This window comes from Anthonomus grandis, chromosome 9, assembly GCF_022605725.1.
Source record: "Anthonomus grandis grandis chromosome 9, icAntGran1.3, whole genome shotgun sequence".
Classification (NCBI taxonomy): domain Eukaryota; kingdom Metazoa; phylum Arthropoda; class Insecta; order Coleoptera; family Curculionidae; genus Anthonomus; species Anthonomus grandis.
The window spans coordinates 28,483,045-28,499,215 of record NC_065554.1 but is presented as its reverse complement, the minus strand read 5'-3'; the positions used below and the strand labels follow the sequence as shown (position 1 = coordinate 28,499,215).

The 16,171-nt window shown below is 30.5% G+C and overlaps 2 protein-coding genes across 3 annotated transcripts in view; one reads left to right on the top strand and one right to left on the bottom strand.

Annotated features, from left to right (window-relative positions):
- The window catches only part of LOC126740436 (TWiK family of potassium channels protein 7), a 375,063-nt gene that overhangs the window by 265,528 nt on the left and 93,364 nt on the right, over window positions 1-16,171 (bottom strand). The gene's annotated exons all lie outside the window — the stretch shown is intronic.
- Window positions 1-16,171, top strand: part of LOC126740165 (uncharacterized) — a 35,495-nt gene that overhangs the window by 5,355 nt on the left and 13,969 nt on the right. The window contains exons 4-8 of the mRNA XM_050446093.1: window positions 3,750-4,014; window positions 4,070-4,640; window positions 4,695-4,921; window positions 4,975-5,180; window positions 7,206-7,390. Of these exons, the coding sequence (XP_050302050.1) occupies window positions 3,750-4,014; window positions 4,070-4,640; window positions 4,695-4,921; window positions 4,975-5,180; window positions 7,206-7,390 (1,454 nt within the window). The remainder of the gene's footprint in view (window positions 1-3,749; window positions 4,015-4,069; window positions 4,641-4,694; window positions 4,922-4,974; window positions 5,181-7,205; window positions 7,391-16,171) is intronic.

Here is a 16,171-nt window from a genome sequence, read left to right as displayed (position 1 = left end):
TTTGTTTCATAAAAATATCCCTGCAATTTTTTGAGATTTCGGACTTTATAGTGCGTTGTCACATTTAGGTCCTCTGCTATTCAAAGTTGTCATTATATCAAAGATTATTTGTCGGACTATGTTGAACTTAAAAGCGCATTGTTATAAAATATTCTGCAGCATATTTTACCGTTTGTCTCATAAGAATATTCTTATTAGTTTTTGAGATTTTGGATTTTAAAGTACGTGGTCACCTTTAGATAAGGCATTCTGTCCACTACTGAACAATTGCCAATATTTTCAAAACTATTAGTCAAACTTATTTAAGCCCAAAATAAAATTCATAGGGAATATTATATTAAAGATTCCTGTTTTTATTTTATAAGAATATTCCCGTAAGTTTTTGAGATTTCGGACTTTAAAGTGAGTAATCACTTTAAAATCCAACGTCCTTTGCTATAGCCATTATTTCCAAAATTCTTTGTCGGACTATCTTGGACTCAAAAGAACATTGAGATAGAATATTCTGCAGAGTATTTTGCCGTTAATTTCATAACCACACTTTTATTGGTGTTTGAGATTTTGAATTTTTTGTAGACAATATTCGTATTCGTAGGCAATATTTGTTACTTACATAAAAATAAAAATTCGTATCAAAGCATGAAAGAAAAAACACTTCAGATATGTGGAAGTGCCTGGATTAGTCCAAAATCTTAATAATATTTAAAAAAAAAATTCTTAAATCCTGGAAAATGCCTGGAGCAAATGTTAAAAGCTCCAGTAGGATTTAGAAAGAGGCTCCATAAAAAATCGATCTAAGAACTTATAAAAAATAAAATATTATACAAAATTTCTCAAAAAATCACTACACTAGACAAAGAAAACAAGAAACGGAAAGGAAATAAATTTAAAAAACGAAAAATACAATGCCTGGAATAAAACGACAAAACAAATACTCCGAATACCTAAAATGGGTTAAAAGTATTTTTTTAAACTGGAAAATTGTATTTTTTTCTAATATCTAGAAGGTTTTAAAAAATTTATCTTAAATGCCTGGAATAAAATTGAAACATTTAGAAAATTGTTCGAAAAATCTGAAAAAATTGGAAAAAAATGGCTCCTTGGAAGACAAATATTATTTACCTTCAATGCCTGGAATAAAATCTTATTTAAAACTTACTTAAACCTAAGAGAATGTTCGTAGGTTCTAAGTTAATAAGTTCTTGAGATTTAGGACTTTAAAGTGAGGCTTACTTTTAGAACAGACATTCTTAGCTATAGCCACACAAAAAAGTCATTATGTCCAAAACCGTTTGTCGGACTACTTTGTACTCAAAAGAGCATCGGAATAAAATATTCTGCAGAATATTCTGCTATTTGTTTCATAGGAATATTGTCATTAGTTTTTGAAATTTTGGATTTTGAAGTACGTGGTCACCTTTGGATAAGGCATTCTGTCCACTATTAAAAAATTGCCAATATTTTCAAAACTATTAGTCAAACTTATTTAAGCCTAAAATAAAATTCATAGGGAATATTATATTGAAGATTCCTGTTTTTATTTTATAAAAATATTCCCGTAAGTCTTTGAGATTTTGGACTTTAAAGTGAGTAGTCACTTTTAGATCCAACGTCCTTTGCTATAGCCATTATTTTTAAAATTCTTTGTCGGACTATCTTGGACTCAAAAGAACTTTGATAAAGAATATTCTGCAGAGTATTTTGCCGTTCTTTTCATAACCACACTTTTATTAGTGTTTGAGATTTTGAATTTCAAACTATATGGCTACCTTGATAAGACGTTGTACTTAAGCTCCACTATTCAAAAATTGCCAATATTTTTAAAACTATTAGTCAAACCCATTTGAACCTAAGATAATATTCGTACAGAATATTCTTAAGAATATTTTTGTTTTTGTTTTATAAGAATATTCCTGTAAGTTGTTGAGATTTTGGTTTTTATACACAGTGGTCACCTGCAAATAGGATATTCTTCTTAGGCACCATAAAATCAAAAATTACTTGACATTTCTTACTTACATAAATGTAAAAATTCGTATCAAAGCCTAGAAAAAAAACCACTTGAGATATATGGAAGTGCCTGGAATATGCTTGGTCCAAAATCTTGGAATAATATATTTTTTTTTAATTCTAAAATCCTGGGAAAATCATGACTGTAAATGGAACCCGGAAGGAACTTAAATTCACTTCAAATGCCTCAGTTAGAAAGAGGACCCATAGAAAATGGTTCTAAAAACTTGTAAAAAATTAAATTTTAAATATTTCCAAAAAATTCACTGCACTAGACTGAAACACATGAAAAATGGTTTTAAAATTCGCGGAACATATGCAAAAATAAGCTGAAATGCCTGGAAAATATTTAAAAAAGTTATTCGTGATATCTGAAAAATGGAAAGGAAATTAATTTAAGAAACACAAAAAATACAATGCCTGGAATAAAAGAACAAAACAAATATTCCAAATGCCTGAAATGGGTTAAAAGTATTTTTTAAAACTAAGAAAATATAATTTTTTTGTAATATTTGAAACGTTTTAAAAAATTAATTTTAAATGCCTGGAATAAAATAGAAACATTTAGAAAACTTTTCGAAAAATCTGAAAAAATGGAAAAAAATTGCTCCTTGGAAGACAAATATTATTTCCTTTTAATGCCTGGAATAAAATCTTATTTAAAACTTACTTAAACCTAAGATAATATTCGTAGCGAATATTCTTGTTTTCGTTCTATAAGAATATTCCTGTAAGTTCTCGAAATTTAGGACTTTAAAGTAAGGCTTACTTTTAGAACAGACATTCCACACAAAAATGTCTTTATGTCCAAAACCGTTTGTCGGACTACTTTGTACTCAAAAGAACATTGGTATAAAATATTCTATAGAATATTCTGCTATTTATTTCATACGAATATTGTCATTAGTTTTTGAGATTTTAGATTTTTATCGCAGTGGTCACCTGCAAATAAGATATTCTTCTTAAGCACCGTGCAATCAAGCGTTAATTGACATTTCTGGAATAAATTCAAAAATTTGTACTAAAGCTTAGAAAGATTTATGGAAGTGCTTTAGAAAAGCCTATGAAGTATGGTTAGTCCAAAAATTATGGATTAATCTTCGTTTCTAAAAACCTGGAAAAATTTTTATAAAAAATCCCTAAAAAAATCAGTTTACAGTAAACTGAAAAATGGTTTCAAAATGCCCGTAAGACATGAATAAATAACCTGAATTGCCTGGAAAATAATTAAAAAATTTATTCGAAAAATCTGGAAATCAGGAAAAAAAATTTTGATTAATTTTTGAAAAAGTGAAAAAATACAATGCCTGGAATAAGACTACAAAAAAATACCCCGAATGCCTTATACACATAAAACCGAGAAAACAAAATTTTGTTTTTTAATATTTGGAAGGTTTTTAAAAATGTATTTCAAAAACCTGGAACCCCGAATATCCGAAAAAATTATCGTAAAATTCTGGAAAAGACAAACAATATTTACTTTTAATGCCTGGAATAAAATACAAAATTACTATAACTGCAACTATTGCAATATAGTAATTAATAAATATATAATAAGATTCACAAGAAAAATACATTTTCCAATATCACAAATTCACAATTCTTATGCCTGGAAAATGTCTTATTTACCGAATATTCCGCATCTTAACTATCCAGAAAAAAAAACTTATTCGTATCCTCCTTTTTCCACACCTACTCCATAATTTGCAAAAAAATAATCTAATAAACCTGCTTTTTAGGCATGTTGGATAAAGTCTGTGCATACCCCAGAGGCAAAGGCATAGGAGGAACCTCACTAATAAACGGCTTGGTTTACTCCAGAGGAACCGCATCCAGTTACGACAATTGGGCAGCCAACGGCAACCCTGGATGGTCTTATAAGGACGTACTGCCTTACTTTCTTAAAATGGAAAACTTCTTTAAAAATATCCAGGATGTACAAGTGGATTATGAATACCATGGAAAGGGTGGACCTGTTCATTTCGAATACTATCCTACTAACAGGTAAAATATATCAATCAACATGGAAAAGTACATAATATTACTATTAATGTATTAGATATACAACAAAGCTCTTTGTGAATGCCCTCCAAGAATTCGGGTATCCCTCCATAGATTACAACGGAAGAAACACCTTTGGAGCATCAATTTCGCAAGCCGCAGTACATAAAGGTCAGCGCTGGGATGCTGGACGTGCTTACGTAGAACCAGCTTTACACAGATCCAACTTGATCGTCTCCATCCACAGTTATGTCACAAAAATCCTTATTAATCCATCTACTAAAACTGCTGAAGCAGTCCAGTTTACCAAACATGGAAAACTCTATGAAGCAAGGGCTTCCAAAGAAGTGATATTGTCAGCTGGTGCTGTTGCTTCTCCCCATATTTTGCAACTAAGTGGAGTGGGTCCAAGGGAACATTTGGAGAAAGTGGGTATTCCAGTGATCCAGGATTTGGATGTAGGAATATTGAATGATCAGCCGGGGATGTTTGGGATGTACTTTTTGACTAATTACTCAGATCCCAGTGTGGTGAAGAGCCAGGTAGAGAAGATTTCTGAGTATCTTAGAGGGTTTGGAGCATATACTTCGACTGGGAGTGAAGGGGTGTTTTTTTCTGCCTTAGAAGAAGTAGGTCTGTTATACGGAAAAGTGTAATGAAAGTAAGCTTCTGGTAATTTTTAGGGTAGTGTGCAGCCAGATTTAGAAATCGAAATGACGTACCTTTCCGGGGATTATTATAAAACTACTTTCAATTATGACAATGAGACTTGGAATGCCATTTGGAATAACAGTGACGACGAGGCAAGCAGATCGTTTACCCTTCAGACTATTTTACTGTTTCCTGATTCTAAGGGTAGTATTAAGGTGAAGAGCAACGACCCTTTTAATTATCCCTTGATTGACGTAAAGTATGTCTTACTAAGGGTTATATTTTTTGTGGGTTTTATTAAGTTTTTTTCAGTACACTCGCCGAGGAAAAGGACGTGGAAAAATTATATCAAGGGATACAGTTGACGTTAAAATTAATCGAAGCGAAGGCATTTAAAGAGGTCGGGGCTAGATTTATAGATCGACCCCTGTCTGCTTGTTCTCACCATCAATATAAGTCGAAAGCGTATTGGTATTGCTATATTAGGCATCTTACTATTCCTGATAATCATCAACAAGGTGAGTAATAAATGAGTTAGATCTCAAAACTACAGGAGCTATGGCTTTTAATATATACAAATTAGTTTAGATACAATAGGCGTTAAAAAAAAAAAAAAAGAGTAGGTACAACTTCCTGGAGAGTCTTATTAAATTAAGAAAGGACAGTATATATAATAGGCATTAGAATTATAATGAAAAAATACATGTTTTTCTCACAATTACGTGCCAAAGTTTAGACAAAGACATTTATGTGAAACTTTCTTTTCTGAAAACGAACTTACTACAGTTGCAGTATAAAAATACCAGGATATGAAGAAAAGACATGTAGGAATTACAGCGGTCTGAAAATTCCTAATTTTGGCTTTTTTTGACCCCAAGATTGATTTTCAAACATGCCATCTTAGAAATTAAAATTCTTATGATTAGTCTCATTTGATTCAAAAAGAGAAAAAGAAGCATAAAAGGGCTTTATAAGGGGCAAGAATCAGCAAGTAAATAAAGAAAGACAAACCCCTAGTTTCCTTATAATTATCTTCCAAAATTTGGATTTTTTTTATTATTTTCCTTAAATGATGCAATCATTTTACAGATTGGTCTGGTTCAATAGGTAAGAGTCTAAATATATTTCAATTGACCGATGTTTCGCTAAATATATTGGCTTCTTCAGGGAATAAGTGATTCTGTCATAAGGTTCAGTAAGATTTTTTTAAATAAAAAATAAATACATTTCCAGTCAAATGCCTGGAAAAATCAAAATCTCTTATTTTAAATGCCTGGAACAATATGCTTATTTAAGGGTCTGGTACAGGCAGAATTTTTGAAAATATAAAGGAGGGATGTAGTTGCTCAACTATCATGCATAAATGATGATATATTGAGTGGCACATATAACAATTTGAAAATTAAGGTAAAATAAAAATCCTGCGGTCTCCCTCGACTTATTTATTAAACATTAAGTGATTTAAAATTCACATGTTTCTGACACAGTGGTGTCCATCATCACGGGGTAAAAGGTTTAAAATTGGTATCAGATATACCAGGGTGCTCCAGGGTTTGATTTCATATCAAATAAACCCTATATTTATTATTATTGTTTTTTTTATTTTATTTTATTTTGTTTATTTACATTTTGTTATTGACGACGTTTAAATAAACAAAATTATAAAAAAAAATTAAATGAAAAAAAAAATACCTTAACCTACGACTCCACTGCAAGTATGGACTATTTCTTCGCTAATTTGAAGACTGTTTAAATGTTCCTAGACTTTACGAAGGCCTCTGACATACTAACGTACTTTCTTGGTTTTAATGGTAATAAAATCCTTTTTATCCAAGAAAAAGTAGGCTCCATGTCCGACTTATTAGATCTTATTTAAGGGGTACCCCGAGGCAGTATTCTTAGACTTATTCTTCAACATTAAGTCTTTGGAAATATTCAATAATTATTTATACGCCAATGACACCATCGGAGCCAATTAAATCAGCTTCTATACATTTTTATAGTAAAAATGTCAGAAATCAGATACTGCAGGTTCTTGATAATAAACTTGACCTTAATTCTTTGATAGCACTTGATCTGGTTGTAAGATGGACGTAAGTTAGTTTACAGAAAAAGGGAGCTACATATGAATGTGGGAACATACAGGAACCTTTACAGAATTACATCCAACCTCGGTCTCACAGAACAGGAATTTATGAATTTACGACAAATTATTGAAAAAAGATTATGAGTACATCACAAAAGTTTTTGACACAGGACAATAGAGTATCCTGAGTGAGATAGGTATCCTGAAACATCTTATATATATCATAAAAGCCCTTTACAACAAGAATTAAGTACACTTACAAATAGAAGGGAAATCCATAAACGGAAAATGGATTATTTGAAAAAAAAAGGATCAAACTTACGATACGCGAATGACACGATGGCTCTGGTACAAAACAAGTAGGAAATATTTCAAATACCCAAAAATCAAAATTTGCCTAATTGGACCTTTAAATATGCAATAAAACTAAAAAACTTAATTTTTTTTGCTATTTTAGGAACAAACCGGATGGGTCCAGATCCTTCAAAGGGTGCCGTAGTCGATTCCAACTGCCGGGTATATGGAATTAAAAAATTAAGGGTTGCAGACGCTAGCATTTTTCCCTCATACGTGGTAAACCACCCGAATGGCCCATGTATGATGTTAGGAGAAAAATTAAGCGATATGATCAAACGCGAATATTAATGAGAATAAAATTCGTCTTAAAAGAAATTTTTTGTTTTATTTCTTAAATAGATAAGTAAATCGGAGGTTGCGTTTGCAAGACGCTGAAAATCTGAATTCTCGTTCATTTAATAAGTTAAAAGAAAACTAGCCTAACAAGGCTATAGTAGCGAAACAAATATTTAACTTGATTTCTTAAATTTGTATCAATTTAACTATGAGATCCATGAATTTCTAGATAGTGTTCTTAGATTCACAAGGAATGAAATATCTTTAGCAACAATTGTTCAAATTATGAAAAAAAATAAGTATTCCAGAGATTTTCCTTGCATTTTCCTCTTATTTGTGACTGATGCTGACCTGCTAAAACGTAAATAAATTTGGTTCAAAATTGAATTTTTAATTTCATTTCTAACATAATTATTGCACTTCAAATAAATCGGCAATTGCATCTGCAAGGAGCTGAAAATCAAATTTATTCATTTAATAACTTAAGGCGCAAACTAGGCTAACGAGTTTTGCGACTATAAGGGCAAATATTGAAGAAAACTGTAAATTTTAACGGAGAAAGGAGCAGGACGTAGTTCTTATAACGTTATTTATTTTTTTTGTTCGATTTCTATTGATCGATTTTGGGGTCGAGTAATAAAGTGTAAAAGGAACATTATGATTTATAGAAAAAGGAACCTAGGCAAATAAATGGACTTAATTATATGGATTTAACGCTGTGTGTTAATAATATGTTGATCCCATAAAAAAATAGTCCAAGGGTGTTAAATCTAAAGTTCTTGCAGGCCAATCAATTAATCTGATTCCTTTTTGATCTTTCTAAAGAGTTTCAGGAATTTTTTTATTCAATAAGTTTACAGTTTTTTTAAAAAATTCAAGATTTTCTTCCAGGCATTTATTGATTTTCCCAGTATAAGTTAAGGCGTTTTCTATATGTCAAAGGCTCTTGGACCAATTTTTCATTTTTTTTTAAAAGTCAGTTTTTATATGTTTCAGACTTTTGACCCCTGGAATTATCTTCCAGGCATTGGAATTAATTTTTTTGAATTTTTTCCATGTGATAGAAACTTTAAGGAATAAAGAATATTTTCTCATTTTGGTCTTATAGCTTTATTCTTTTTTTTTCAAAGAATTTAATTCTTAAATCAGATTTTATAACAAACCGAAGTTAAAATCAAACAACATTCATCAGAATCAAGAAAAAATTATTTTTTTTCATAAAAATATTTTTTTGAAATTTATCGCCATTTCCAGGCAGTTGAAGCATCAACAGAAAATTGCCTGGAATATTTTCCAATTGCCTCGAATAGTTACTTGAATTTTAAATACTTGAGGCAACTTTTCTAGGTATTTAGGCCAGTTTGAACTAGTTTCAATAATTTTTTAGTGATAGGGCCAGGAAGTTGATACTATCGGGAGTAATTTTCCGGCACTTTCAGGCAATTGATGCATCAGCTCTTTCCAGGAAATTGCCTGATAGAAGTTTCAATTGCCTGGAATAATCACTTGAGTTCCAACTAGTTAAGTTACCTTTTTCAGGCATTTAAGGCAATTTTAAAATAATTAAAATCAATTTATTTTTATGAAAATGTTTTTTTTTTAAATCTATCTATTTAAGGCAATTTTAAAGAAATTTAAATAGTTTTTTGGCAGGTCCAGGCAGTTGTTACTATCAAGAGTCATTTTCCAGTACCTCCAGGCTGTTGATGCATTAAGTTCTTACAGGACATTTCCTAGAAGCAGTTTTAATTACCTCAAATAGTCACTTAAACTTTAAATATGAAGTAACTTTATTCCATTTTGAAGTAACTTAAATTATTTTTGGTATGTCTTGGTAGTTAATACTATCAGGGGTTATTTTTTGGTACTTCCAGGCAATTGAAGCATCAGTTTTTTGCAAGGAGTTGCCTGGAAAAAGTTTTAACTGCCTAGAATAGTCACTTATATTCTAAGTAGTTAAAACAACTTTTCAAGATATTTTAAGCAATTTTAAAGTAATTTAAATCATTTTTTGGTACGCCCAGGCAGTTGATACTATCGGCAGTTAGTTTCCAGTACTTTCAGGCATTTAAAGCATCATCAATTTTTTGGAAGGCATTGTCCGGAAGATGTTTCAACTACCTGGATTAGTCACTTGAATTCTAAGTAGTTATAGCAATTATCCTAGGAATTTGAGGCGATTTTTGAATTAATTTAAATCACGTTTTTATACGTCCAGGCTGTTGCTGCTATCGGGACTCATTTTCCGGAACTTCCAGGCAGTTGAAGCATTAATTTCTTACAGAAAATTGCGTAAAAGAAGTTTTAATTGCCGGGAATAGTCACTTAAAATCAAAATAGTTAAGATAACTTTTCTAGGCATTTGAGACTATTTTAAACTGGTTTCAATCATTTTTTAGTGATAAGTTCAGAAAGTTGATACTATCAGGAGTCAGTTTCCGGTAATTCCAGGTAGTTTAGGCATCAATTTTTTAAAGGAGAATTGCGTGGCAAACCTTTAAACTACCTGGAATAACCACTTAAATTTTCAGTAGTTATAACAATTATCTTAGGAATTTGAGGCAATTTTTGAATTAATTTAAATCATGTTTTGTTTAATTTAACTCATTTTCCGAAACTTCCAGGCAGTTGAAGCATTAATTTCTTACAGGAGATTGCGTGGACGAAGTTTCAACTGCCTGGAATAGTCACTTGAGTTCCAACTAGTTAAGTTAACTTTTCCAGGCATTTAGGGCAATTTTAAAATAATGAAAAATCATTTTTTTTTTGTGAAAATGTTTTTTTTTAATCTATCGCCATTTTCAGGTAGTTGAAGCATCAACAGGAAATTGCCTGGAAGATGTTTCAATTGCCTGGAATAGTCACTTTAATTCTAAATAGCTGAGGCAACTTTTCTAGGAATTTAAGGCGATTTTAAATCATTTTTTTGTTTGTCCAGGCAGTTGATACTATCGGCATTAATTTTTTAGTATTTCCCGGCACTCAAAGCATTAATTTCTTGACATTGAGATGACAAGACATTGCATGGAAGATGTTTTAACTGCTTAGAATAGTCATTTGAATTCTAAGTAGTTATAGCAATTATCCTAGAAATTTAAGGCAATTGAAGCATCAGTTTTTTGCAAGGAGTTGCCTGGAAAAAGTTTCAACTGCCTGGAATAGTCACTTATATTCTAAGTAGTTAAAACAACTTTTCAAGATATTTTAAGCAATTTTAAAGTAATTTAAATCATTTTTTGGTACGCCCAGGCAGTTGATACTATCGGCAGTTAGTTTCCAGTACTTTCAGGCATTTAAAGCATCATCAATTTTTTGGAAGGCATTGTCTGGAAGATGTTTCAACTGCCTGGAATAGTCACTTGAATTCTAAGTAGTTATAGCAATTATCCTAGGAATTTGAGGCAATTTTTGAATTAATTTAAATCATGTTTTTATACGTCCAGGCTGTTGATACTATCGGAACTCATTTTCCGGAACTTCCAGGCAGTTTAAGCATTAATTTCTTACAGAAAATTGCGTAAAAGAAGTTTTAATTGCCGGGAATAGTCACTTAAATTCAAAATAGTTAAGGTAACTTTTCTAGGCATTTGAGACTATTTTAAAGTAGTTTCAATCATTTTTTAGTGATAGGTTCAGAAATTTGATACTAGCAGAAGTCAGTTTCCGGTAGTTTAGGCATCAATTTTTTTAAGGAAAATTGCGTGGAAAACATTTAAACTACCTGGAATAACCACTTGAGTTCCAACTAATTAAGTTAACTTTTCCAGGCATTAAAGGCAATTTTTAAATAATTAAAATCAATTTTTTTTATGAAAATGTTTTTTTTTTATCTATCGCCATTTTCAGGTAGTTGAAGCATCAATAGGAAATTGCCTGGAAGATGTTTCAATTACCTGGAATAGTCACTTGAATTCTAAGTAATTAATATAACTTTTCTAGGCATTTAAGGCAATTTTAAAGTAATTTAAATCATTTTTTGGTACGCTTAGGCAGTTGATACTATCGGCATTAATTTTCCAGTATTTCCAGGCACTTAAAGCATCAATTTCTTGCAAGAAATCGTATGGAAGATATCTCAACTGCCTGGAATAGTCACTTAAATTTAAAATAGTTGTGGCAAGTTTTCTAGGCATTTGAGGCTATTTTAAAATAGTTTCAATCATTTTTTAGTGATAGGGTCCTGACCCTAACTATCAGGAGTCTCTTTTCGGTATTTCCAGGCAATTGATGCATGAGTTTCTTCGAGGAAATTGCCTGACAGAAGTTTCAACTGCCTGGAATAACCACTTGAGTTCTAACTAGTTAAGTTAACTTTTCCAGGCATTTAAGGCAATTTTTAAATAATTAAAATCAATTTTTTTATGAAAATGTTTTTTTTTCTATCGCCATTTTCAGGTAGTTGAAGCATCAACAGGAAATTACCTGGAAGTTGTTTCAATCGCCTGGAATAGTCACTTAAATTCAAAATAGTTGAGGCAACTTTTCTAGGCATCTAAGGCAATTTTAAAGTAATTTAAATATTTTTTTGTTACGTCCAGGCAGTTGATACTATCGGCAGTCATTTTCCAGTATATCAAGGCACTTAAAGCCTCATCAATTTCTTGCAAGATATTGTATGAAAGATGTTTCAACTGCCTAGAATAGTCACTAAAATTCTAAGTAGTTATAGCAATTATCCTAGGAATTTGAGGCAATTTTTAAAATAATTTAAATCATGTTTTGATACGTTCAGGCTATTGAGACTATCAGGAATCAGTTTTTGATACTTTCAAGCAGTTGAAGCATTAATTTCTTACAGGAAATTGCGTGGAAGAAGTTTTAACTGCCGGGAATAGTCACTTAAATTCAAAATAGTTAAGGTAATTTTTCTAGACATTTAAGGCCATTTTAAAGTAGTTTCAATCATTTTTTAGTGATAGAATCATGAAGTTGATACTATCGGGAGTCATTTTTCGGCACTTCCAGGCAATTGATGTATCAGTTTTTTCCAGGGAACTGCCTGACAAAAGTTTCAACTACCTGAAATAGTCACTTAAAATCCAACTAGTTATGTTAACTTTTTCAGGCATAAAAGGATATTTTAAAATAATTAAAATCAATTTTTTTATGAAAATATATTCTTTTTAATCTATGGCCATTTTCAGGTAGCTGAAGGATCAACAGAAAATTGCCTGTAATATATTCCAATTGCCTGGAATAGTTACTTGAATACTAAATAGTTGAGGCAACTTTTCTAGGCATTTAAGGCAATTTTAAAGTAATTTAAATCATTTTTTGGTACGTCCAGGCAGTTGACACTATCGGCAGTCATGTTCCAGTACTTCCAGGCACTTAAAGCATTATCAATATCTTGCAAGAATGTTTGAATTTTGAAGATGTTTCAACTGCCTGGAATAGTCACTTGCATTCTAAGTAGTTAAGGTAAATTTTCTAGGCATTAAGGCAATTTTAAAGTAATTTAAATCATTTTTTATGGTACGTCCATGCAGTTGATACTATCGGCAGTAATTTTCCAGTACTTCCGGGCACTTAAAGCATCAATTTTTTGTACGAAATTGTATGGAGGAGATCTAAACTGCCTAGAATAGTCACTTAAATTCAAAATAGTTAAGGCAACTTTTCTAGGCATTCGAGGCTATTTTAAAGTAGTTTCAATCATTTTTTAGTGATAGGGTCAGGACGTTGATACTATCAGGAGTCTTTTTTCGGTATTTCCAGGCCATTGATGCATGAGTTTCTTCGAGGCAATAATTGACAAAAGTTTCAACTGCCTGGAATAATCACTTGAGTTCCAATTAGTTAAGTTAATTTTTTCAGGCATTTGAGGCAATTTTGAAATAATTAAAATCAATTTTTTTTATGAAAGTGTTTATTTTTTTTAATCTATTGCCATTTTCAGGTAGTTGAAGCATCTGCAGGAAATTGCCTGGAATAGGCATTTGAATTCCAAATAGTTGAGGCAACTTTTCTAGGCTATTTTAAATTAATTTAAATCATTTTTTGGTACGTCCAGACAGTTGATAAAATCGGCAGTCATTTTCCAGTACCTCCAGGCACTTAAGGCATCAATTTCTTGCAAGAAATTGTATTGAAGATGTTTCAACTGCCTAGAATAGTCACTTGAATTCTAAGTAGTCACAGCAATTATCTTAGGAATTTCAGGCAATTTTTGAATTAATTTAAATCATGTTTTGATACGTCCAGGCTATAGATACTACCAGGAAAGATTTTCCGGAACTTCCAGGTAATTAAAGCATTAATTTCTAACAGGAAATTGCGTGGCAACTTTTTTAGGTATTTAAGGCCATTTTAAAGTAGTTTCAATCATTTTTTAGTGATAGGATCATGAAGTTGATACTATCGGGAGTCATTTTCAGGCATTTCCAGGCAATTGATGCATCAGTTGTTTCCAAGGAATTGCCTGAAAGAAGTTTCTGCCTGGAATAGTCAGTTGCCATTTTAGGCAATTTTAAAATAATTAAGGTAATTTTTTAATCTGTTTTTTACTAATTAAGTTTCTAATAAATCCGAACAAATCCGGCTTATATTGTTATCTATACAGTCCCTTTTTTGGAAGTAAGATTGGATTTCAAGTTAAAAATAAGTTAAAATATCCCTTGAATATTTAACAGCTTTCATTTTTTTCCCAAAAAATTCAAAGATAACACGCATCTTCAAGCATTTACAGGAATTTCAGAAAAAAAAATTACGCTTTTCACCTCACTTTGATTATCTATTTTTTGGTGCTGACGTCAATATTTTATTAACATATAATCTAGGCTCTATTATTCTCACGAGTGTATTAAAAAAAAACAATATAACCCTTATCAGCTAGTAAAAGAATGCAGACATCTATTATTTTAATTCACGATATCATCAAATATGATCCTGCTATTTGTTTATACGTACATACACACGTGTGTGATAGAAATGTCTGGTATGCCTGATCACCGCTTGCTATTATCTGAACTTAAGGTTAATCGATTCATCTCGTATTAAACATATAGAGATTATTCGAATTTAAATTGTCAAGAGTTCTTGCAAAACCGTGATAGGATATATTTAATATGTAATAACTAATCTCAGTCCCATTTTAAAATTTTTAATTTCTACCCTTAACGTATGATGTAGAGTTGTTTTTCTGTTTTTCTCATTTTATTGGTAAAAAAACAAGTAGATCTGATGATGCCTAGCACAGACCAAACACCTGTAATCCCGTTATTAAAAAATATAACCCTAATCAACTAGTATACCAAGCCATATGTATTAATTGACATTGCCATTAAATTTGATCCTACTGTTTATTTAAATGCACACATTTTGGATAAGTCTAGTGATATACCTTATTACTGCTTGGTGTTATCTAGATTGGACTTGCACTGGAAATTTTGAAGGACAATAAACAAATATTATTGTCTGATATCTCATGGAATTAATATACGTATAGGGGTTTTATTTTTAATAACTTAACTGATCTCTTAAACACCCATGTGTCGTTAATCATTAGGATTAACTAAATGTTAAGATTTAACAAAATATAAAAACGATATTATATTATGTTAATAAAAAAGGACCAAACGTCCTTAATTTGATTAGTTTCAATTGTTAAAAGTCAAACTTAAGATATGATGTATGGTGTAAATGAGGTAGCTTATGTAATAGTATACAAAGCGTTACGAGTGGTTGTTAATTATTATGCTTAAGTGAAATTGGGTGATTTAAGCAACGATTTTTTTTGGCATTGAATAGTAGGGAATTCACTTACAAGAAATTCCTGATGGAAACTAGATTTACTATTAACTTTAAGTATGGCAATACTGTCAAATATTTTGAAAACTTTCTATTAAAAAAAAAAAGAATAAAATAGTGAAAATCCATTGGTGCCAAATTGCGTAAACACCCTCAATAAAAGTATACTCAGTAAAAGGCATTTTTTCCAAATTTTTCGAAAATTTAGACGAATTATTCCTATGTGCTGTAGAGTTTTTCAAATTCAAAATACAAATATTTTTAACCTAAAATGTCAAAATTCGATAATATTCAGGTTTTGGATTAACTAATTACAATATTAAATTATTTAAGCTGTTTAGATTCATATTTTAAATATTTTCCTAAAATTGAAGTATTTTAATTTTTCTCTTTAAATTTTGATTTTTTAAAAATTGTTTTATAGTATAATAAATTTGAAAATTTCTCTCCCCTCTACCAGAACTTATAAAGAAAATCTGAGAATCTCAATAGAGATTTTAAAATTCAATAATTTTCAGTTTAAAAAAAAACTGATTTTGTTTTGACTCCAGACAAAAAATTGTTGAATGTATTTTTTTGATTATTTTACGAATTTTCGGATATATGTTTGAGTTAAATTTTTTGAAGTTTTGCAAATTTCCGGTGAAATTTTAATATTTAAAAAAAAAAATTTCGGACTTTCTGCATTCTTTAAAATTTTCCAAATATCAATTTACAAAACTTCATTCATTTTCCAATTTAATTCATTTCATTTTTTTTCCAAATTTAAATTACTTCTAAGGTTAATTCTATTTCTACGAAGCAAATTTTGAACACAGTAAATTTTAAATTTTCGAAGTTCTACAACTTTATTATTTCAGGAAATTAATGTAGCAATGCTTTAAAAAAATGGTTTCAAGTGTCTTCGTAATTTCCAAATTATTCATTTAGAAATTCAAGGTTCAGTATTAATAAATTCCAATTTTTTTCTTAAATTAAATATAATCTTATATGATTTGAAAATAATTGATATTTGATATACTACTCTGAAGGTTTTTTAGT